This window comes from Serinus canaria, chromosome 2 (assembly GCF_022539315.1).
Source record: "Serinus canaria isolate serCan28SL12 chromosome 2, serCan2020, whole genome shotgun sequence".
NCBI classification, from domain to species: Eukaryota; Metazoa; Chordata; class Aves; order Passeriformes; family Fringillidae; genus Serinus; species Serinus canaria.
The window spans coordinates 87,750,298-87,773,772 of NC_066315.1; the positions used below are offsets into that span (position 1 = coordinate 87,750,298).

The 23,475-nt window shown below is 40.1% G+C and overlaps 1 protein-coding gene across 1 annotated transcript; it reads left to right on the forward strand.

The window, feature by feature from the left end:
• Nucleotides 1-1,774: 1,774 nt before the first annotated feature.
• On the forward strand, nt 1,775-22,985 carry LOC103825943 (sodium-dependent neutral amino acid transporter B(0)AT1). Its single transcript, XM_009101185.4, has 12 exons — nt 1,775-1,976; nt 10,392-10,532; nt 12,003-12,140; nt 13,057-13,238; nt 14,010-14,120; nt 14,870-14,982; nt 17,251-17,379; nt 18,107-18,263; nt 18,400-18,604; nt 19,181-19,340; nt 21,593-21,755; nt 22,354-22,985. The coding sequence occupies exons 1-12, from the start codon at nt 1,775-1,777 to the stop codon at nt 22,558-22,560; spliced, it is 1,908 nt and encodes a 635-aa protein (XP_009099433.1). The 3' UTR covers nt 22,561-22,985.
• The last annotated feature ends 490 nt before the right edge of the window (nt 22,986-23,475 follow it).

Consider the following 23,475-nt stretch of genomic DNA (forward strand, 5'->3'; position numbering starts at 1 on the left):
AGCTGGGTGGGCAATTTGCGCAGCTTGGTCTAGAGGAATGTCCCTCTGCCAGTGGCTGGGAGGTTGGAACTAAATGACCCTTAAGGTCCCTTCCAAAGCATTCTAGGATTCTGTGATGACTCTGGGAACAAAGAACTAGGTGAAACTCTAATTATGATAGTAAGCTGTGCTTGAAAGAAGAAATGGTGGTCTAAGGGGAGGTTGCTAAGGCAGATCCTGAAGGATCAGTTTAGGAACAATGTTTTGTCATTCTTCTACTAATGACTAAGGACAAAAAATAGTAGCATGGTAATTAAATGTTCCTGGCACATTCTCAGAAGGATTTGGAATGCTGTAGCAGTATCATTCAGGAAGAGCTGCGCAGCTGAATGCACTGGAGTAGCAGAAACTGAGTGAAATTGAACATATGCTTTCAGCAACTTAGAAATGGAAGTTCTGCCACAAGCTAGGAAGTCCTCTGTTGGAATCAGTAAAGGAGAAGAAAGTTGCTGCTCCAGTGGTTAATCAAGAGATAGCACATCCACAGACCTGACAGGGTCATGAAAAAGGCAAGTGCTATCACTAGACAGACTGAGACATATTTCAAGTCACTTTAGGGAAATATTAACACCTATTGCAAGACCCAGGAAAAATCCATATGGGCTACTGTATGGCCACCTGAAGGATGATTCTTTTTTTCATAGCTTTTCTATCCAAAGATATTGAACAGCCTCTTGAATCAACTGTGAACAAGCATGATAAGGTTGCAAAGAGATGCTACGGTGTGTTCACCTCTTTTTCCAGGGGCTAGACTTACAAGATCTCTCCTAGTTCTTTACTTTGACCACCCTGTATCACTGCAATGAGCCTGCAGCTGGCAACATTTCTTATTGCATATACAGTGTTAGATTTTACATATAGTCTTCAGTGACAAGTAACTTACCTTTTGAAAACAACAAGGTTCAAAGGGAACAGTGTTGTTATGATTGTGCTGAAATAATGAGGATAGGAGTAGTATCTGTGATATTTGTTAACCAGTGGGGTATTTTTATTTTTGACCACTATATTTAGGGTCACTGAAAAGGTGAAGGGACCTTTGATTTCAATCCCATTTATAAAAAAGACATGTTCTTCAGACCTTGTTCTGTACTGATTAGAGGTGTTGGGGTAAGCAGATTATGCTTATGACTTTAAAGGTCAGATTTTATAATCCCTTTCATACTCCATCCTTTTGGTCAGAACGTTTAGTAGGGTACAATCTGTTACAGAGAAGCATTCATTCCGTTTTGTAGGCATACACAATTGGAAACAGAACGTGATGATGAGTCACAATCAGTTTATCTCCCCAATAAAAATGATATGAAATCTCCACATTTAGTCTGAGGCCAGTGGAATCCTACTATTCCTCATTTGCTAGGGCTGTATTTGTATTTAAGTGAGTTTAAACAGGGGAGTGGCAGGGGGTGTTAGATATCCTTACAGGTGATTAGGGTTTATAGCCAAATTATCTCCTGAATTACATTAGCTGAAATCAATGTTTTCTACTGGATGAGCAGACTGTTCCATAAAACCTTGGCAGATAAAGCATTAATAAGTGTCAGAGCTGACTTGGTCAATTGAATGATTTGCTGACGCTTCTTTTTACCACAAGCCTGCACTTACAAGTCCAGTGCCAAAGGTTCAGTATATATAGCTGAAGACAGCAAGTAGATGCTCTCTTTTTGAGCAGGGTTCTGACAAGCTGCCTGTCTCATTATCCCTCACTGGCAGCACTTTCAGGCAGGAAATTTGAAACATGGTAAAGCTGAAGCTGCCCAATCCTGGCCTGGAGGACAGGATACCTTCCCATGCTGAACTTGAGGTCCTGGAGAAAGAAGAGGCAGACTCCAGACCAAAATGGGACAACAAGGCACAGTATATGCTGACCTGTGTAGGGTTTTGTGTGGGCTTGGGAAATGTCTGGAGGTTCCCATATCTCTGTCAGAGCCACGGAGGAGGTATGTCTTTAACAAATCTTAACTAACTTAACTTTGGGAATAAACCAAATTTATTTAATAAACCATATTTATTCTGGCAAGCAAATAATGGAATATGTTTAGAACTGCTCAGGTGCTGTGAGAACAGGGATGATCTCTCTAGAAGACTGCATAGCAGAGAAGGTAATTTCACAGGTCATGATCACACACTGAAGTCACGTTACTGATGGAAGAAAAGGAAGGGTCTGTTTTTATTTCAGGACAAATGATTGAACAAGTGAGTCTTCCACTGTCATGTCCATAATGTAGTTTCTCAATCTAAACCCAATGTTGCTTTCCATAAATAAATAAATAAATAAATAAATAAATAAATAAATAAATAAATAAATAATATATATATATATAGTGTGTATTTAAAATATTAACAAACTACTTGGGACTATGATTCTGCTCATGATACCAAATGATCTTTTTAGAATAGGTTTTTCATTGGGCTTGGACTGATCCATGCAGCCCCTGCATGGAGTGAGTGTTTGTATAATTTGTGCTAGGATTAACAGCACGAATGAAGTCAACATTAAAAATATTTGTTTAGCAGTTGGTGTTATTAAGTCATTTAAAATCCAAGCATATATTATTTACTGTATAATTTACTGGAACTCCTTAAGGTTTAGGTAAGGACTGAATGACCACTTTAGAAATTTTGTTTTCTTTTCCTGTTTGTTTTGAAAGGTAACTTTGAGCTGAACCATTGCTTAAACATTATAAAACAACAACAAATTTTTTTCATTTTCTTACTGATTTTTTTTGTCTGTTATCCGGTTATTGTCCACTTTTCACTCTGGGATATGTGTAGAATGTATTTGTTCCTTTGCAATACTTGGTCTTGAAAGAAAAATTTTGGCTTAAGGAACAGTATTTTAAAGTAATATTCTTTTACATGTACATGGTGAGATATTTAAAAATTGCTTTCCTTGTTAGAGTAGGGACAACTGAGGGCTCTGTGGGGAGTTGCTCACACAGACTCAGGGACATGCAACAACAGGTGCAACAACAGTTGCAAGAAGAGATGCTTTTATCATTAAGATTTCTCTAACATGGGCTGATATTTAAAGTTTGCAGTGCAAACTGGAGGTCATTTGCAGCAGAGTCAGGTCTTGTAGCAAAAAAGTTCCAGCACACACACAATCAGAAGCATTTCTATATTTGACAATTTTAATTTGAAAAAAAGTGGATGTGTATCTCCAGAACTGATGACACTCATTGGCTTCTCAGGTTTTTAAACTTAGTTTTAGAAAGTGGACATGCCCTGTTTTCCAAGGTACATTTATAGGCACTTCCTAGCTTTTTGGTCTTTATTTCCCCTGTGTTCTAGTCATGTGAAATGCAGCTGAAAAGCAAGCACCCAGCAAATGCAAAGAACTTGGTATGGGTCATGGTTTTATCACTGATGTCAGTGAAGATTTATGGATTGCTTGTGTGTGTGGCAGTCCTCTGGCAGCGATTCTCTTCCTTTCTCATCATCCTGTAACTTGTTCTTTCTCAGAAATGCTGTCAGGAACACTGACAGCAATTAACCCGGGGTTCTTTTTCCCCTGGGACTCTCTCACTCAAATTTTAGGCAGAATTTGAAAGGGAGCACATAGCAAAGGAATTACAAGCTAATACAAAGATATGTGTCCTTCCAGCTAGGCTTGCTACCTTCTCTAATATTCTTCTGCACAGCACCAAATGATGTGACTCATCAATAAACACAAGTAATACCTTCCTGTGACTGCTTAGAAAGGATTCCCTAATTTCATCACACATAAGGATGGAGAGCTCTTGTGCAATCCCTACCCCTCCTCCTCCTCCTCCTCTGCTATACAGTGCACCTCAGCCTCTCATGGTAGGTCTAAATCCAGCTCTTGCCACCACTGTCCTCCTCCCATTACAGTTTCTGTTCTCAAATTTCTCCCTTAAATCAGAAAAAAAAAAAAAAAAGACTGCCTGCTTTTTGGATGGATGCCTTTGAATTTGAACACGTGATTATTTGTATTGTAAAAACAGATCTCAAAGTTCTTATTTCTGAAGACATTTTGGTGTTGAGACAATTTCTGCCTCATGAGGTTTTGTGGCTCCTGCATCTCTAATTCCCATTCAGCCGTGTTCACAGCATACCAAGCACCCAACAGAGGCAGCACTGAAACATCTGGGGTTGCAGCTGTCAGATTGCTGAAGGAAACTCCCTGACACCACAAAACCAGTCCAGAATAGGATGCTTGTGGTAGTCATGACATCCAGCCTCAGTTGTGCTCCCTCTAAGCAGCTTCATCTATATCCAGTTGGAAATGGTATTTACTGGGCATTTTGGGCAAGTTCTGCCTTAGTCTTTGCCCCTCAACATGGTGGCCAAGATGATTCACCCAAATTGGATTTGTGTGGTCCACTCGGGGACACAGATGTGCCTCTACAACAGAGTAGGGTAAAACTGTAACAATTATGCACCTTTTTCCAAATTGTCCACTAGAAAGCAAACATGAGTTCACTGAGGAAATTCCATTCTGCCCCAGTAGTTCAAGTGCCTTTATCCTGGGTGGTGTTTGTCCTCATACTTTGGGTCTTCAAGATATATCTTTGCTGAAGCCTGAGTGCAGAGCGGCAGGAATTCCTGTTCCTGCTCTCCCACTGTAAACAGGAATTATGTTCCTCCTTAGATTGTTCCTGGAGTGATTATTTTAGAGTCCTAAAGCTCACATTGGTTGTGATGGCAGATTACGAGAATTGCCAATTAAGAGAATAAATTATAAAAAAAAAAAAAAAAAAAACAAAACCAAACCAGCCAGCTATATTTTGTGCAGGAAATATCTGCAGTGGATGTGAAAAAGTCACTCAAGGTTACACAGACTGTCTCCTGGAAATTGTTTCTAATTTCTAAAGATTGGCTTTGCTATCTTAACTTCTTTCTTTTTGACTATATGGATGAATGCTTGGATCATTTTGGATGGGTGAGGTCTGGTAGCAATGGTGGAGAGAGTATTTCAGCCAAGGACTCTCCTGATTGAGACTGGATGTCCACCTATTTCGTGAACCAGTGGCTGTACATGTTACATCCCTTATGAAACATAAAGGGACTACAGTAAAGCATAAAATTTACCCTTGTGTGGTACTTGGATTTTAAAAAAGGTGGATTTTTTTCTCTGCAAATTATCTGCAGCGAAGGTAGTTAGGAACACTGTGTTTATAAGTAATGCTTATTGTCAGATGTTGAACTTAAATCTGGAATTATTTAAGAGCTGCTTCTTCCTAAGCACAGCACTGTGATAGTGTTTTCACACTGAGATACCCAAATACACAAAAATAAATTGGTGGTTACATAATTTACTTACGTTTGTTGTCATAGATAACGAGTGATAAATATAAAATGGAATATATATTCCATTTTATATTTATTATTAAATATAAAATAATTTATAATAAATATAAATTATTTTATATTTAATAATAAATATAAAATGGAATATTTACTCCAGTGAAATTTAGTAGAGCAAAGCACATTTTATCCTTTAATGTCTTAAAAGTTGTCAAATCCATCATTACCGAAGGCAAAACAGAGTTCAATATGCACACAATGTAGAAGGGGTGGTGTTTGCCTCAGTGATTTCACCAGCTTAATGAGATTGAAATTTCCCTTCATTTGATAGCTGTCTCTGGCATTGCTCATAGCTTTTGTTTGATCTTTATTGAGCAGCATGTCATTTAATCAACTGTTAAACGTTTTCATTTTATCCCTGATGACCATTATAAAATAGAGGATGCCTATTTAATGTTTAAACCATTGATTTTAAAAGAAAGTCTCTAACTCTACAGCTCACATATGGAAACCTTGCCACAGCATGAGGGAGAACTTTTCTTATCTCTCTGCGTGGCACAGTGAAAGAAGGGACAGCAATGACGTCAGCAATTCCTCACCTAGCAGCTGATGGAATAACATGTTGCTGCAGTTGAGGTCTGGGAACATGTTAGTGCAGTAAAACATCTCCATCTGAAGTCTGCCTGCCTTCCCTTTGTGGTGAACTGTGTGCAAACAGTAATGATTTTTCTTTCAATTTGACATAAGCAGTTCTTAGATTAGAGAGGAAATAACAGCTATACAGATGTCCAAACCAAATATTATTTGTTTTGAAATACAGTACTGAAACAGGATGAGAATCTAATACCTCAGTTGTAAGGTTTTCAGACTGGAATATCAATCATTTTTTGTGTACATATATACAGTGTCTGATTTCAGAGCATTGGTTCATTTGTTAGGATCATAAAATTGTGGCAGCATGAAAAGTATGAGTTTATTTTTTTGTGTCCCCTGTGAACCTGAAAGTGTTCTAAAGGTGTGTGGGTGTGGCACCTGGGGACAGGGTGTAGTGGTGAACACTGTGGTTAGGGATTGGACTCCATGATCTTAGAGGTCTTTTCCAACCATAATGACTCTATGATTCTATATGGCAGCTTTGCCAAGCCAAATTATTGTTTTTCCATTATAGCTTCTTTCAGAAAGGTTGAGGAGAAATTGAGAGAAAGGGAAAATGCAACAGAGATGGATTTCTGAGCTGGCTGCTAGAATGGAACCCTAGAAACCAAAGAACCCAAGAAAAAGAAGTGTCATATATCATTGAGAGCTATAATTTTATTTCTCTTAAAAATATTACAATATTCCTACAGCTAAATATTGGTAGTTTCAAATACATAAAATGCTATTCAAAATGCTGATTCCTTTGTGGCACATGTCACACAACAAGGTGAACGACTAATCACTGAAAAGTGATTTGTGCACCAGAAAAGATATTTTTATTGAAGCCAGTTGCCAAGGGTAGCTCTGCAGACACGGTATTATCAGACTTCTGTATAGTATGTCATTTAGCCACAAACAAAAAACCTTCTTACTAAAAAATTACAAATTTTTAAAAACAGTGTGGTTCATCTTGCTTGCATTAAAACCTAGTTATTACTGTAAAAATGTACACTGACAAACTGAAAACATTTCAGAGGAAAGTCAGAAGAAAAACTGAGACACAGTTTTTGTTAGTCAAAGACTGAAGGACTCATTATTCTTTATTTGTAGAGATATTTGTTAAACTTCCAACTTTGCTGACTGTTCCTCTCTTTCTTCTGCTCCAGTCTATCTCTTCAGGAAAAGGATTATGTGGACATCATCTCCGAGAAGAAGAGTATCTCATTTATTTTCTTCCTCACTTCTCCCATCTCAGCTACATCCCCTTCTCAGGAGACCATTTAGTCCTTGCAAGAGCAGCCTTGTATTAGTGTGGAGCAGCTCTGTGGTAGATCTAGGAGCCTCAGGCTGCTGCTGTCTCACCTTGGAGAAAAGTAGCTATTTTGTAATGCCAGGAAAGACTGAACTATGATGATCTAATTCAAATTTAGCATTGTGGTCTTAGTTGGGATTTTGTTACAAATGGTGTCAGTGCTAAAAGCAGGCAATTCCTGACTCATGGCTTTCTGTGTATTTCCATGGCACAAACCTGTGAAACATACAGGGCTTATTCCAATTTTTGAGTACCTAGGATTTCTTCCAAAACAAGGTTCTTTCCTCTGTTTCTCACCACTCCAGGGACTACTACAAATTCACTGACAGCAGGAGGTGCTACTGTCAGATGTAACAGGGCAGCCCTCTCTCCATGCTTTGTTGACTGTCACCTGAAAGGCATCTAAGCCAGAAAAGGCAATGGGCTCCTCATCCACCTGTGCCTGGCATCGCTGCTGACAGCACAAAGGGTTTGCCTATGTTGGCAGAAGTTCTGGGACTCATTGAAAATGTCTCAGACTCAGTCACTGCAAAGAACTGACTGTCCTTTCAGTTTCTAAAGGCTTGTCCTATTTTGTCTTTATGGACTTCCTTAGCTGTGCTGGAACATGCAGTGGTGTGCACGTAAGGGCCCCTGTTCATCTGATTAGACATGTTGTGCATGCAAATTTGGCTTCAAATAGTTCTCTGCTGATTCTCCACCCTCTTTCTGAATAACACTTCTCATAGTTGTTTTAGTTTTCATAGTAAGCAAGATTTTTGCAGTGTATGCAATGAGATCTCCCTCACTGTTGCATTCAAAGCCCTTACATCCTGATGGCTTCCTTTCCTGATGGGAGGGAACCCATCCTCTCCCTCCTGATGGGAGGCTCCATCAGGAGGATGAGTGGGGCAACCTCCACACATGGAGTCTGGCCTTTCACAAAAATTACAGTGCCTGGAAGTGCAAGGAGCCATAAATCTGTTCTGTGCTCCAGCCCCATGTAGCCTGACACAGTTTCTTTCATGCCACACTCTGACCAGGAGCTCTCATGAGGGTAAAATCACTGAAAGACACAATCATTGTTTTAAATTCCAGCAGTTCCAGCAGTTTTAAATTCCAGAGTACTCTCTCTGTCTCAAGCAAGACACCTTATAAGAGTCTGAAACCTGACCCTGCAGAGTTTGTACGGATGCCTCATCCGGATCTTTTCTTGTTACCTGCTCTTTCGGATGCCATATGGGTTTCTGCTACAACACACTCTCAATTCTCTCTGGTGAAGCCCTTCTTGAGCAACAGTAGCAGACAAGTCCAGAAGATGGATCTGTACAGCTACCTGATCCAAACACTCCCCATTTGCACTGAGGATAAGTCCTTGTCACCCTTTGAAACTCAGCTTGCAGTGATTTTAGATCACACCTTTATACTTAGGCATGGACCCGCACGTAGTTCAGCTGAGGTGCTCCTAATGGAAACACATCACCTTTTTGGGTCAGGTCACAGTAAGATCACTTGAGGACTTGATTAGAAATTATGTCTCTGGTCAAAGATCTTATGAAGAAGGAAATGTACAACCTTTATAGTCTTTTCAGGCTATGACCAGTTGCTCCTTATCATTCCCATCAAAGAAAAACCTTTTTTGATAGCTGTAATCTCTGTTGGCAGAAGGCAGAGAAGATCAGGCTGTTTCTAAGCAGCTTTAGAAAGTATTCAAAGGTAGTCTGAACCTTTTGCTTTCAGCAGACAGCAGGCAGACTGATATTTTGATTTAGGGTCCATTTTTTCTCCCTAATCTAAAGTGCACAGTTCACCTCCCCTCACACAGTTCCAGCAGTCTGGCCAAACATGGCTTTCCCTCCAAGACAGGGAGATTCAGCAGGAGCACAGTCCCAACACCACAGCTCTCCCTGCTGACAGCACAGTGTGTAAAATTTGCTGCAGGACTGTCAAGAGTTGAACCATCTTCTGTGGTGGACATGGCAAGAGTGTTCTATCAGCCTCAGAGGATTTCCTCCAGATGCCTTCAGAGTTCACTTTATTAAGATGCTGCAGAAGAAGTCTTTAAGTATAACATATCTGTGACAGAGCAGTCAGATAAAGAGGTCCCATGGCTGTCTTTGCATAGAAACAAAAAGAAGAAAGGAAAAAAACTAAAAAGGTGTGCTTTGTATTCACAGCTCAATAGGTTTCTTGATAGCTCGGAATCCCCAGGAGTAAATTTCACTTTCTGGAATGGCTTTCATTCTTCAGATTTCCTCTTTCACTTGCTATCTGATTTTTATTGCACACATGAAGAAAAAGTCAGTAAATACTCAGACCTGAACCCTTAACATTCTGGTCTGTATTCCTTTCATTGCTTTCAGATTAATTGCTCCTATTTAGATTAGGAAGATAAAGCCATTTTGTGATGACAGATAACCATAATTTGAATGCATAGCAATATTCAAGCATTTGACTCTGCACTCTTACAGTGCAGTGTGGTGCCCTGGGGTACCTCCCATATCCAAGGTACACCTTGTTCAGGAAAAAATTAGTTAAGAATACTTGTCCTATACTAACCAACTTTATTGTCATTAACAGCGTTTGAACCCTGTACTTCAGATGTCTTCTAATCAAAGAAGAACATTGTTGAACACAGATGCCAAGAACTTCTTGTTGTTTCAGGCAGACAGCCCAAGGCTCCTGCCTAATATTTAGGGGTACTTTGCTTAGTTCATTCAACTATTTCACATTTTCATTCAACTATTACACTTTGCATGAGTCACAGCTATAAAACCATAATTTTTCACTGGGAAAAAAAAATAGAGGAAGTAATTCCAGGAGAGTAGCTATCTTTCCTTCACTTGCAATACAAAGGTAGCTTTTTCAAATTTTAACCTTGAGAGTGTATAATTTCTGTTTATGTGTGTCTCTTGGGAAGAATAAGAATTCCTGCCTGAAAAAACACATGTAACTGAGTGCCCTGCCTGGGCAATCAGGAAGAGCATTGCTCAGAAAACAGGGAAGGGTTTCCACAAAGGTGCTTACAGTTGCTTATCATGCCAAAAGTGCTTACAGGTTGCTTACAGGTCTGCTTATCACAACTCACAAGACTAATGGTTTTGTTTTCTTTTAGTACTTCACAGATTGGAATTGTGATTTTTCTTATCCATTCCAGGAGCTTTCATGATCCCTTTCCTGATTTTGCTGGTCCTGGAGGGTATCCCCCTGCTTCATCTAGAGTTTGCCATTGGTCAAAGGCTGAGGAAAGGCAGTGTGGGTGTATGGAGTTCTATCCACCCTACCCTGAAAGGGGTTGGTAAGTCAAAAAGCTGCCTGAGAGAGCACAAGTCTCTGAACTGATGATCTGAAAAACAAATCTACTGGGTTTTATTCCTGTGTGCCATAAGAGATTTCAGGATCTATTAGTTTTCCCTTCTTCCTAACTCTCCATTGAGAGGTCAAACTGATCACGATAAAGCACAATGACAGATTTGTGTTCACATTCCCAAGTACCGTGGGTCCTGTTAAAACCTTTCCCTAATCTGAGACCAATTTCAGGCCTCAGAGGTGTTTTCTGCATTATCCACACTGGCTGTTTTTACCATTAGGATGAATCTTTAGGTGTGCCAAAAACTATTCTGTAACTGTTCTGTGGATAAATATTAGTTGAATCTTTATCTGATAGACCTCAGCTCCCCTGAATTTTATTTTTTATTTTTTTACATCTCAGAGTTGCCATTCCATAACCTGTAGAAACAGTATTTTGCAGAAAATACTTCTTCACCACTGTACCAAACTTTTGAGTATGACAGTCCATTTGAAAATGTTGCAAAAGCAGCATTCTGCACGCAACACTAAAATCTCCAGAGCTGCCTCCTTACACAGGAAACACAGAGGTGCCTCTGAACATCAGGAAATGTGGTGAGGGTGAGCAGACACTGGCACGGGCTGCCCAGGGAGGCTCTGGGGTCTCCAGCCTCAGAGATACTCAAAGCCTGCCTGGACACGGTCCTGGGCAACCAACTGTGGGTGCCAGGGCTGGAGCAGGGGGTTGGACCAGGTGACCTCCAGAGATCCCTTCCAGCCTCAGCCACACACTTGAGAGGGAAGAAACAGAACTGCTTTGGCACCCACTGCATTTGTAAATCAGTTACAAAAGATAATTGTTCATTGCATCTGGAATTTTTCAAGATTCTTTAGAACGTAGGAGCTCTCAGGAGCTAATGATTAGCATTTACTGTCTGCCAGAGAAGTCATCAGAGGGTGATTGCTGGGGAACAGGCAAGGGAGGACAGATACCAGTTCGAATTCTGTACCTGGTCACAGACTGTGCCTCCTGGCAGCTGTCCATCCTGTACAGCACCACCTCTGCTGACTTTGCAGGAAGTTGTGGAAGAAGGAGATATTTCAGTCTCATTTAACCAAAATCCCAAGTCGGCTGAGCTTTACATGTGTCCAGCATCCTAAACTCCCTGGATATCAGCTGGCAAGGCTGTGAACAGGATTGTGTAGTTCCTGGAGGGAATTAGTCCTCTCATAAAGCTGGCTCCTAAGTGGGCATCACCTTCAGTCTCAGAGAGTTTTTAGGATGTAACTCTCCATTGGACTCACCTGTCCAACCTTTAGGCAAAAAATTCACAGTGATAAACTTACATCCAAACTGTGGCAGATTTTTTCCATCCAAAATGAGAAGGGAAAGGTTGAGTTTGATACCATGTACTTTGATCTATCTTGAAGACAAGAGTGTTGCAATTTACACAGTGTTCTGATTTTTTTTTTTTTTCAGGCATAGCATCAATGTTTGTATCTTTCCTGGTGGGCTTATATTATAATACTATTATTGCCTGGGTGATGTGGTACTTCTTCAACTCCTTCCAAGAACCCCTGCCATGGAGTAGCTGTCCTCTCAATGACAACAGAACAGGTATATTTTATAAAACATTTTTTTTGTTGCACAGCACAGATTTCTGTTTCTAACAGTTACCCTAAATGAGCCTTTCTGTGAAACAGCAGTAAGGCATGGCAGTCCTGTCAGGCACATTGCACTATTTGATACTTGTGTTTTGTACAAATTAATATTACCTAAAATGTGGTCAGCGCTTGATCTTTGAGGCAAATATTGCCTTATATGAAACCTCATTGTTGATTTTGACAGATGTGTTCATATTCAGAATATTCACTAAGGGCAGATCTAGTATAAACATTAACATTTTCCAGATTTAAGCAATGTTTTTCATCCATCTCTTCCAAAGCCCTCCATTAGCACATTGAAAAGGAAAAAAAAAGCATAATCCATTTGAAACCCCTGAACCTCTCAGTATGACAAGTCTACAGCTCCTTGGAGCCCACTTGGTGACAGCAGCTTTGTTTTCCATGGTCAGCCCTGCCTGGCCCTGTGTGAAGCAGGTTTCTCTGCTGGGTCTGTGAGCAGCTGCTCAGAGTGCTCTGCTCCTCTCCTCTCCTCCCAGGATAGGCAGGGAAAGCCTCTTATAAGGGCAGGCCAGGACAGAATATTGCACAGGCCAGCACAGTGCAGGGAGCTGGGGGGATTCAGCTTGAGCTGACAAGACATTGAACAATGCCCCACAGAACAGAAGAAAAAATATTGCTGAAGGAGGTGTGGGAGGAGAAGAGCTACTTTATTAAAATACCTGTCAAACAGCTGTCTTTAAAATCTCTCATTTTGTCATGAAACCAGCCGCCAAAAATCTGAAAATTTGCCAACAACAAATCCATTGGCATTAAGTGGAACAATTTAAAACACTGATGTCAATTATTTAGCTTCCTTTTTTCCAGGCAAATCAAAGACAGACAGAATGACAACCATTTTGTGGTTACAGATTACGTAGAAGAGTGTGCCAAGAGCTCTCCTGTAGATTACTTCTGGTACAGAGAAACACTGAACATCTCCACTTCCATTGAGGATTCTGGCAGTATCCAGTGGTGGATGTTGCTGTGTTTAACATGTGCATGGGGTGTGCTGTACGTGTGCACAATCAGAGGCATTGAAACAACAGGAAAGGTACTCTGTCTTGGGGGAACTTTTAATGAGGTTATGTTAATCTCATTAAATGCTGTTGTGATCCCTTATTTATACAGAATTATTAATGCTGTAGAAGCTGTCTGGTTTTTGACCGAAAGCATGTCCAAAATTTTGTGTCATCACTGGGACAGCTTTTTGAAGGATGAAAGTGAATGAAATGGAATCTGGCTTGATTTGATTTATGTGGAGATTTTTGTGATCAACATTTTGTGAGTCTTCCTTGTCCTTACATGTCCTAGTAACACATTTTTAGGTATTATCATTTTACCACTAATATTAATCTTGAATGCAAGATCAAGGGACTCTCTTTTTATGATGTCTATTCTCTTCAAAACATACCTCTACAGATTTATTGGGGTTTGTGCAAGTCCTAAATATTATCTCTACAAAAGAGTGACCAACATTCTTCTTCCCAGCAAAGTCCTGAGAGTCCATCCTTGCATCAGTCTGGTCTCAGGGTGCACATTATTTTTGATGCTGCTTTTGAGTGATCTGAGTTGAATTTCAGCAATGAAAATTTCTGTTAAATAGGCCATTATTGCTAAAAAAGTATTAATTATCCAAATGTACCACAAATACTATTTCACTGAACATTTATTACTGTAGTATGCTAATTGTGACTCACTTGAAACTTGCCACTATTGTTAATGAGCAAACCTTGATTATTTCCCTATTTTCTTCACTTTTCAAAAAAATTCAAGTGTTTTGTTTCATTTGAGAGGTTTATTTACACTTTTTTTTTTGGTGCAGGCTGTGTACGTGACATCAACTCTGCCGTACGTGGTGCTTACAATTTTCCTGATCCGCGGCTTGACACTGAAGGGATCAACCAACGGGATTGTGTATCTCTTCACCCCTAATGTGAGCCACTGCTGGGGCCATTGCTCAGTGAAACATGGTGCAGTCCTCTCTGTGATTAACAACTGATTGACAATTAGTCCTCCCCACTGCTGCTTTTCTAACTATCCCTCAAACACCTTAAAAAAATCTTGATTCTGTGAGGTGAATCCTCTGCATTGGATAGAAAGAGTGTACATGTACACAAATATTTTCTCTCTTTCTCCATCCTCCATCAAAAGGTGTTCTAACAAGCTGAATGATCATCACACAGCAGTGGGGTTGACATTTATTTGGATTGATTTATTTTATTGTATTCCACCTAAGAACCAGCCTAAATTTCAAGCATAAATCATGTATTTGGGAGTAGAACCTCCTAATTGCCATGTGAACAAAAAAACCTGAGAGAAGGGTTTAATTATATAACAGCATTTAAACAAAATTGAAAGAGGGATCACTTCCATAAGCAGATCTCTGAATGATCATTATTAATGCTAAGTAATAAACACCTTTTCTGAAAACAGGCATGGCATCTGTCAGCTATGGAAAGCATTTTTTAATCAATTTTCAAAATACTTACGTAAAAACTTAGGTTCTCTTTTATTTAAAATAAAGTAAGTTTGACAAAAATATTGACCTATTTGTTGAAATTCTTCAAGAACAGTGAGTCTTGAATGATTAATGTTCTTGTTTTAATTGTTGTTTTAAATCTCTCATGCTCAGTTTAAATAGCAATGTTGGATGTGCTTAAAGCTGTGTGTCTGATGCCTCAGGTTAGTGAGCTGGCGAACCCAGTGACGTGGCTGGATGCAGGAGCTCAGGTGTTTTACTCCTTCTCCCTGGCCTTTGGAGGCCTCATTTCATTCTCCAGTTACAACTCTGTTCAGTAAGTAGCCAGGCCAAAGCCAAATTCTATATTAATATTTCATTCTTTCAAATGACGCATCTCTATTTTGCCCAGCTGTTGTGCTGCTTGGGACTGGGACAGCTTCCCCTCAGACATGTAAGGTGCAACCCCTCTGACTGCTCCTAGCCCTCCCAAAACAGGATTTCAGGCCCCTGCTCTGGCTGACTTCCTAGAGAAAGTTGTGGTGATGCAGGATAGGAAGAAGGGGACTGGCTGCCCAGTAAAGGCACAATGATGATGAGCAGGAGTTTCCTCTCTGGGAGTGCTCTGTGCATGGTGATGCCCTTGGTCTCTGAGCAGGTGGTAAAGCACATATTTCAAATAAATTCACAGAACACAGTTTAAAACTTTAGCTTTGCAATGAAGAGATATAGCTAATCTTGAAATTTAAATTCAATTCCTTTTTTATGTGTGCTTTGGGGCCAGGGAGTGAGAAATCCATCACCCAGAGACTGACCCAGCCTGCAAATCATGATGTAGTGCTATATTCTACATTCTCCCTCATAAAATGTTGCAGCAACCACCAATGCCTCTTGGTGTCTGCCATCCCTTCAGAACTCTTGAAAGGAAAACTGTCTGGCATTCACTAGATGTAATATGTTTCATAAACACCTCTGAATTAAGTTTTGGACACGTGGTTTGGTCATGCATTCAGAGATCTGTGTTTCAGTTTTGGCTTGGATTCAATTACATCACAGCAGCATTTCAGTCTCTGAGGAAGTTCTTTGCCACCACTCTTGATTTCAGGTGTTTTTGAAAAGATCACCTGGAATTTTTGGTGTCTGCAAGTCTCAATGGGAGATGTCAAGCCCTGCTTAAGGTCTAGGTCAATGTTTCACGGCCATGGAGTCAGAACTGGGAGCATCCACCTTTCCAAAAGACACAAAGGAAAGGAGCAGTGTCCTCTGGGTTTTCCAGCACATGGGGCAGTTGCATTCAGGCCATGTTCAATGCTCAGTGATTCCCTCCCTTAAGGAGGGAACTGAACAAAGTCACCAAACTGCCAAGGAATATAAGTAAAAAAAATCTCCATGCAAATTCCGAAGTGTTACACTGTGGTGTTGGGCCACCTGCAATCCAGCACCAGCTGGACCAGCTGTCAGTGAGTCTGCCCCTGGATGGTTTGGGAGTACAGAAACATCAGAAAATACAATAAGGTTTCAATGCTGTCAAAGATTCACTAATTCATAATGAGAAGGATCTTGAGCATCTTGCTTTCTCTAAAAGGAAGAAATGTTTTTCAAGCCTGTCTTTGAGGATCTCATGTTACATTGCAAAAACTGACACAGGACTAGAGCAAGGAATTTCCATTCAAGCCCTACATCCAGCAGATGCCTATTTCCAATGCTATAAATGGGGAAAGGACACAGTGTGATAGGTCTTGGCTGGACAAGCTTGTCTCTCCTCTTGAACATGTTCAGAAAATTAAATGTGACAACATCAAGTTTATCTCAATACCCCTCTCTTGCCCAGGAGAAATGAGTTATCTACAGTTTTACAGCCTTCTCTTACAATGACTAACCAATTTAATATTGGTATTTTATCATGTCCCTCAGATGAAAATCTGTTTCTGGCTCTGCAAATTTTTTGCATTAGCAAAAGCACACTAGCAAGAAGTGCCTGCAGCAGAGGCATTTCTACAAAGAGTTTTTCTGTCCCATCTTTTCAACATAACATTACATTGTTCTTCCAAAACTTGGGAACATTTTGAACCATATTTTGTTCAACTGTCAAACAAAACTGTTCCCAAGGGCTCTTGGCTACTGCAATTTCACCATAACTAAGTGCTATGAAAAGTGAACTTGTGCTCTCTTTTCGTGTCTGAGTATTTGAATTCAAGCCCAAACCTTTCACCTTGCAGCACAATACACCAGCAGTGAAGGCACAGCCCATGGCAACATGTTTCTGCACACATCCATGACAAGCTTGAAAAGCAGGGGACTCTTTTGCCCCTCATACTTTACTTCCCGTGAACAAAACATGACAACAGCTAAGGCAATTATTCCTTATGAACAGGTTATTTGAAGGGGAAAAAAAACACCAAAAGAAACCAAACTCATAGCTATTAAATTGCTTAAGGCCCCAAGCTTTAATTTACTAAATCTAACAGCACTACTTGTGTGCTTTTAGAGGGTTCACTGATGTACCTATGCATCCTAGACTGTTTTTTCTTAGTCTTGGTAGCCAGTTTTACTATTATTTTAGGAATGTGACTGACATCCATTGTTTCTTCTCTTTGAATTGCAGCAATAACTGTGAGAAAGATGCTGTGATCGTCTCAGTGATCAATGGCTTCACATCCATCTACGCTGCCACTGTCATATACTCCATCATTGGATTCAGAGCCACAGCAAGATATGATGACTGCTTTGACAAGTGAGTTATTGGGGGGAAAAAACCTCACAGAACATGCAGGTGTTGTTTGGCTGAGGCAGCTCTGTTAGCCTGCTGACAATGGATTTATCATTTATGAATAATTGCAGCTCTTGACTCACATGGCATCAGAACCACTCATTACTCATAAAAATATGGAATCTTGTGGAACAAATTCCATAGAAAATGATAATTGTTTAAGTCACCTTATTTCCTACGTAAATATATTTTACATTATTCTCCATGCTGACATAGGGCATGAATGTAATATTCCCTGTCCCTGTGCTAGCTCCGTGGTTAGGTTTCCTCCTGGAGAGCTCAAAAGCTCTTATCAGAGGTGCCTCATTTTACCTGGGCAGTCAGACTCTGTGTTTTCCAGTCTAGTTCCTCCACATTCAGCTGTGAAACTGCGTGATTCACAGCTGCAGACAACTTTGACATTCCCATAAGCCACCCAGTCTGGGGGCTGGTGTTTAGTCAGCAATGCTAAGACAAGCACCTAAATCCTGCATGGATTTCTAGAGTGGCCATCCATGTAGAGTCATCTATGCCACGAAAGACAGTGTTATATTCACCTTGGAAGAAAGAAAATCTCGCATGCACATCTGCTGGGCTTCCCAATGCAAATACGATCTTGGTATTGTACTCTTAATAACTTGTTTGATGATGTTAACGAATCCTGATGCTTACAAATTAATAATTTCAAATTCCTTACATTTCACTTTTTCAGAAATATTCTTACTCTGATGAATGCATTCGATTTGCCAGAAGGTAATGTAACCCAAGATAACTTTGAACAAATGCAGCAGCTCTGCAACATGACTGATCCAGCAACTTTTGCAACCCTCAAGTTTGAAACCTGTGACCTGGAAACTTTCCTGAATGATGTAAGTTTAACACTCTCAACATATTGGTACCTTAAATACGTTAGGAATGCATAGCAACTATTTAATTGCCAAGTCTAGTGACTACCCATGCAAATTTAAGTGCCGTGTGATGTTATTAATCCTAACTCTTCCCCAGGGAGCTGAAGGAACTGGTCTAGCCTTTATTGTCTTCACTGAAGCAATCACCAAAATGCCCGTCTCGCCTTTGTGGTCCATCCTCTTCTTCATCATGCTCTTCTGCTTGGGTTTGTCATCTATGTTTGGAAATATGGAAGGTGTGCTTGTACCTTTACAAGATCTCAAGATTATACCCTCCAGAGTGCCTAAGGAACTTATAACTGGTAAGTGCATTTTTAGAGAAAAGTGACCTCCCCACCCTCCCCCGAGAGCAGCTTGCATGCTGAAAAAGCAGCCCACCCCACTTCTACCTTCTGATCTGGAATGGTATAAAGTTCCCAGATAACCTACTGAAGATTTTCTCATGTTCTCCAATGGGGCAGCTCGTGTGTGGTTCCTTCTGAGCCTGCAGGAGGCAGCTGTTAACCCTTAGGCTGGCTAAGGTCTAACCCTTGTCCCATCAGCCTGCTCCTCCATTGGGAAGCTAGAGGACCTGAGTCCTTCACCCCGGCAGGATTTCTCTCAGAGCAACATTATCCCATCATGGGGAAGAGGACCTGTTTTCTCTCCTCAGCTTTTCCCTTTTTGTTTGACACATCTGCCACCTGTGTAATGTCAGGAGAGTTTTACCCAAACAGAAGCCAGCCTCCCCAGAGTGCCACTAAAAAATAAAGTGGTGGCCTTCAGGCTGCAAGAGTTACTTTTTAAGCTTTATAGCTACTGGGGAAATACTTTTCTTTTCCATTTTGCTTTCGCTTTCTTTGCCTAAGTGTGCTGTTGTTTTTTGTTTTTTCCCACAGGTCTCGTTTGTTTGGTGTGCTATTTGATAGCTTTCATTTTTGTGCTGAAATCTGGTAATTACTGGCTGAGTCTATTTGATGGTTATGCTGGCTCTATTCCCCTGCTGATAATTGCATTTTGTGAGATGTTTTCAGTCGTCTACATTTATGGAATAGACAGGTATGAAATACAGCTTAACCATTACTCGATATCAATGGATAACGTGATTGTTGTTGTACAGCAATCAGGTTGCTGCATCTCTGTGCACAAAATTTCTGTTATGGAAATCAATGGAATTATGCAGCTATAATTTAGGGTTGCTTATATGTTTCAGGTTTTTCAAAGAGTTCTCAGTGAAAAGAAATAATGCTTGTATAAGTATTTGTATGTGAACACTTTCCACTTTATTAATACATTATAATAAAAAATGCTCCTTAACAACTAGTTCAAATAAAGATATACCTAAGATATTGCAAGAGAATACTAGAAATCAACAAGAGCCCTAGAGTGCATTAATATGAATGCAAATAATTTCTTTATAAAGTAGGCATCAGAATGTAGATATTTGCAACAGTTACATAAGAGCCACTATAGATCATTTGCCTTTTAAATATGGTGACATTTATAATAACTCCTCTTCAGGATAATTGCATTAAACATTTAATTAGCAGCAGCAAAGTACAGGCACACTGGCACCGAGGGGAAAGTTTAACACAGAGTTATATCCCAGGAGTGTTTACAGGGAGTGCTAAATGATACTCTCCAACACAGGGATCTCCAGGCAGGCTGCAGATCTTAGTTTACAGCAGCTTGCAAATCCAGGCTACTGAGATACCTTCTTAGCTAATAAATCCAGGACTTTATCAGTTGCAGCAGTGAGTAATTGTCCTCTCAACTTTCTACAGATGTAATAAATCAAGTTTCAACATCTTCATGTTTGTAATAAATACAGAAATGTGAAAAAAAGTACAGGGAATTCAATCACCCACAAGTTTTACTTGAACTTGTGCCAGATTCAGCTGCTGCTCCTGGCAGTGGGGTGAATGCCCTTGTGACCCATTTTCCCATATTTTTGTGCTACTCGAGGAAGCATGAATCAGGTTAGGTAAATTAGATGGTGTACCCTTGAGAAAGATGGCTTATTTTGATTTGTTTAATTAAGGACAGAAAAGGCTATGTTGATCACTTTTCCTTCCCTTTAAAATCTCAGAACTCCTTACAAAATACATTGTAATAATTCCCAGGACACAAGCATGGGTTGAGTCCATAAAGTGGGGGCAAGGTGTGTGTGTGTGTTTGTTTCAGAAAAGAGCCTCATACCAAACTTTAATGTTCCTGGCCAGTATGCACCACTCTTTAGCCCTCTTTGAGAGCAGAGCTTTTCAGGACTGCCCAAAAGTGGTGTTATCTGCTCCAGATGGGTTTCTGTGACCTTTCTCTGAGAAAGGGTTATTGGTAGAAAGATGGCTGTGTTTCTTGAAGGAGAACACGTGTGTTATCCATGACACACCTGAACGTATGCTGCAGTCAGGACATGGGGCTCCGTATCCTTTCAAGACACCTCGATCTCAGCAGTTAGGGATGAAAAGACAAAATAAATTTCCATAGTAATTGAGACTCCAGTGGATTCAGTGTGTTGTTCATAGTTGAAGGACCAACTGAATAGTCCCCTCAGGGTTATTCCCACAGGATATGCTATGCAGGAAATCCAGACAAAAGGACTAAAGAAGAAACCTCAGACTTCCAAACTGTTTTTTAAGAAGTGTGTGCACAAGGTGTTGCATTATATGTAGAAGCCATAAATTGCTCCAGGACTGATGCAGACATTGCCACTCTCAATGCAGGGCTTGTTTCTTCTTTTAGAAATATTTTTGCCCCACTGACCACTGCATGTTCCATGAATAATCCAAATAACACAATTTAGATGTTTTTAATAACGTGTAAAGTTAAAAAAATGTTTCATTATTGAGCTTGAGAAAACTGGTAGATATCCAAATTAAGCAAATATTGTATTATAATCTAATTATTAAATTACTTTTATTTGCTTTTGTTCTTTTTAAATATTGTATCAGTCCCTTTAATTTATGCAGGACTGAGATACTTATCAAAAAATTGTGAAGCAGTACTGCAATATGTTCTGGGCAAAATCCATCTGCACGGACTCTTTTCTGTTGAAGCTATTTCACATATGCCTCATAGACATTCTCAAGATAGTACATCTCCAAAAATAATTTTCCAGACTTGCAATGATCCGTGCCTTAATTTGAACTACTGAGGTCTGACTCCTGATCTTGTCAATTCTGATCTCAAACTGACATTAGCAAATTCCTGAGAACCACAGTTAGGGGTAGTTTGGATTTCCCTGTTTATAAACAGGCATTCTTTTATCACGGCCAGTTTTTAAGTCTGAACCTCCTGTTTTTTGTTTCTAGGTTTAACAAGGATATTGAGTTCATGACTGGACACAAGCCCAACATTTTCTGGCAGGTTACCTGGAGACTCATCAGTCCTCTCATTATGTTAGTTATCTTTTTCTTTTATTTTGTGGTGAAAGTCAACCAAGAACTGCTCTACAGTGTTTGGGACCCTAACTATGTAAGTGTGTAAGCCAATTATTTTATATCATTATTTTAAGTATTTTATATATTTATAATTTTATATAATTACTTTAAGTATTCTTCTTTAATGTAACAGTCATAGTCAGTTATATTCATTTTCTATCTCAAACAGTTTTCTAGAAAACTTGCCACAAGATATGGAAATGGGACTGCATTTTTCCTCCTCTTTTGCAACCTCACTTTCCCCTTATTAATGTTTCAGCCCTCCCTCACCCTTTGATTTCAGCCCTCCCACAAGAAGGCTGATTGGCCATAAGGCCCTGGTGGCCTGTCAGGCCCCCCATGCCCACATTCCTTTGTGCCAAGGAAGTGTTCCAGTCCCCCAGTCTCCCTTCCTGGCTCTAACTGCTTTCATGCCATTTCCTTTCCATCATTTTAAAGCAAAAATAAGCACAAAACAGCTGAGGCTGGAAACCCTTGAACTGGAAGCTGCTGTGGAATTGGCAAATTGTTGTGCCACTATGGCTGGCCACTGTTCTGATCATGTTTTTGATCTGTTGAATTACTGAATGTGTGCATGGTCCCAGGTATTTGTTCCTCATGACTTTCTATAACTTGGTTGTTTGCTCTTTCAGGAGGAGTTCCCCAAAACAGAGAAGGTTGAATATCCCCCCTGGGTGTATGCTATCATTGTAATCCTCGCTGGAGTGCCCAGTTTGACCATCCCTACCTTTGCCATCTACAAAGCCATCAGGAACCACTGTCAGAAAAAAAATGATCGTGCTGGCCTCATCGCTACATCTGAGACTTCCATTAATGGAAACTTGAAATATTCATCATAAACCCTTTTTTTTTCAAGTGTGGGAGGATGCCGTGTCAGTGAGAAAAGTAAAAAAATATATTTTTTAAGAAAGAGGAGTTAATTTTACTTTCATTGAAGGGTAACCATGTGTTTCCAGGTAAACATTTGCATAACAATGCAATGCACTGTGAAGAGTCGATGGGCTAGCTCCTGGAAGTAAAGAAAGTGACATTTGCAAGTGATTGCAGCACCAGGCCAAATAATTTGTCCTCTTTCTGGTTCTGAAGCCAGCTTGTTTGAAACAGGCTTCTATCCCCTCTGCTCGGGGATGCACTGTGCATGAAGTGACTCTTCCATGTGTAATCATTCTGGTTGGGTGGCCAATATGAAGGGCAACTTAATGCTGTCCTCTCTTGCACATTAAATTGTTTTTATTTTACATGCCACTGTGTTGCACAAAGCCACTAATATTATTTGTCTCATAGAGAAGTTTAAATATTTAATAAAAACATTTCTAAGTATGAGAATGACAACTTGATTAATTTAGAATTCTATGTATTTTATAAATTGCCTATAGCTTCCAAGTTCCTAGCAGAGAGTGCTGTTTTTGCTGATGACAGGAGAGGTAATCTTGCAATGGGGCAGCAGCAGCTCAGGAAAGAGCAAAATCTGCCTTCTGTGGCACCTATGAGCAAGGGGTGCACCACTTGCCTGGGGGATCCGTGCTGATGGGAGCACCAAGGCACACCAAGGTGCAAAACTTGCTCTCCTCTGTTGCCATCAAGGTAGGTGGTTCTGGTTCATGTACACAGACACACAGACATACACACACACACATACACATGAACACACCTGACAACTATTTGGATTTTTTAAATTCTGTGTGACCCAGTGGAGCTGGGTGAGGAGGCCCATTCCTCATGTGGCCACTGGAGAGGGAAAGGGGCACTGTTAA

Bases quoted from the DNA above. Each gene is read 5' to 3' on its own strand.
- LOC103825943 (XM_009101185.4), top strand. From the start codon at position 1,775: ATGGTAAAGCTGAAGCTGCCCAATCCTGGCCTGGAGGACAGGATACCT. The intron at 14,983-17,250 runs GTAAGTAGCCAG...TTTGAATTGCAG, and splicing joins TCCAGTTACAACTCTGTTCA to CAATAACTGTGAGAAAGATG. The intron at 21,756-22,353 runs GTAAGTGTGTAA...TTGCTCTTTCAG, and splicing joins GTGTTTGGGACCCTAACTAT to GAGGAGTTCCCCAAAACAGA.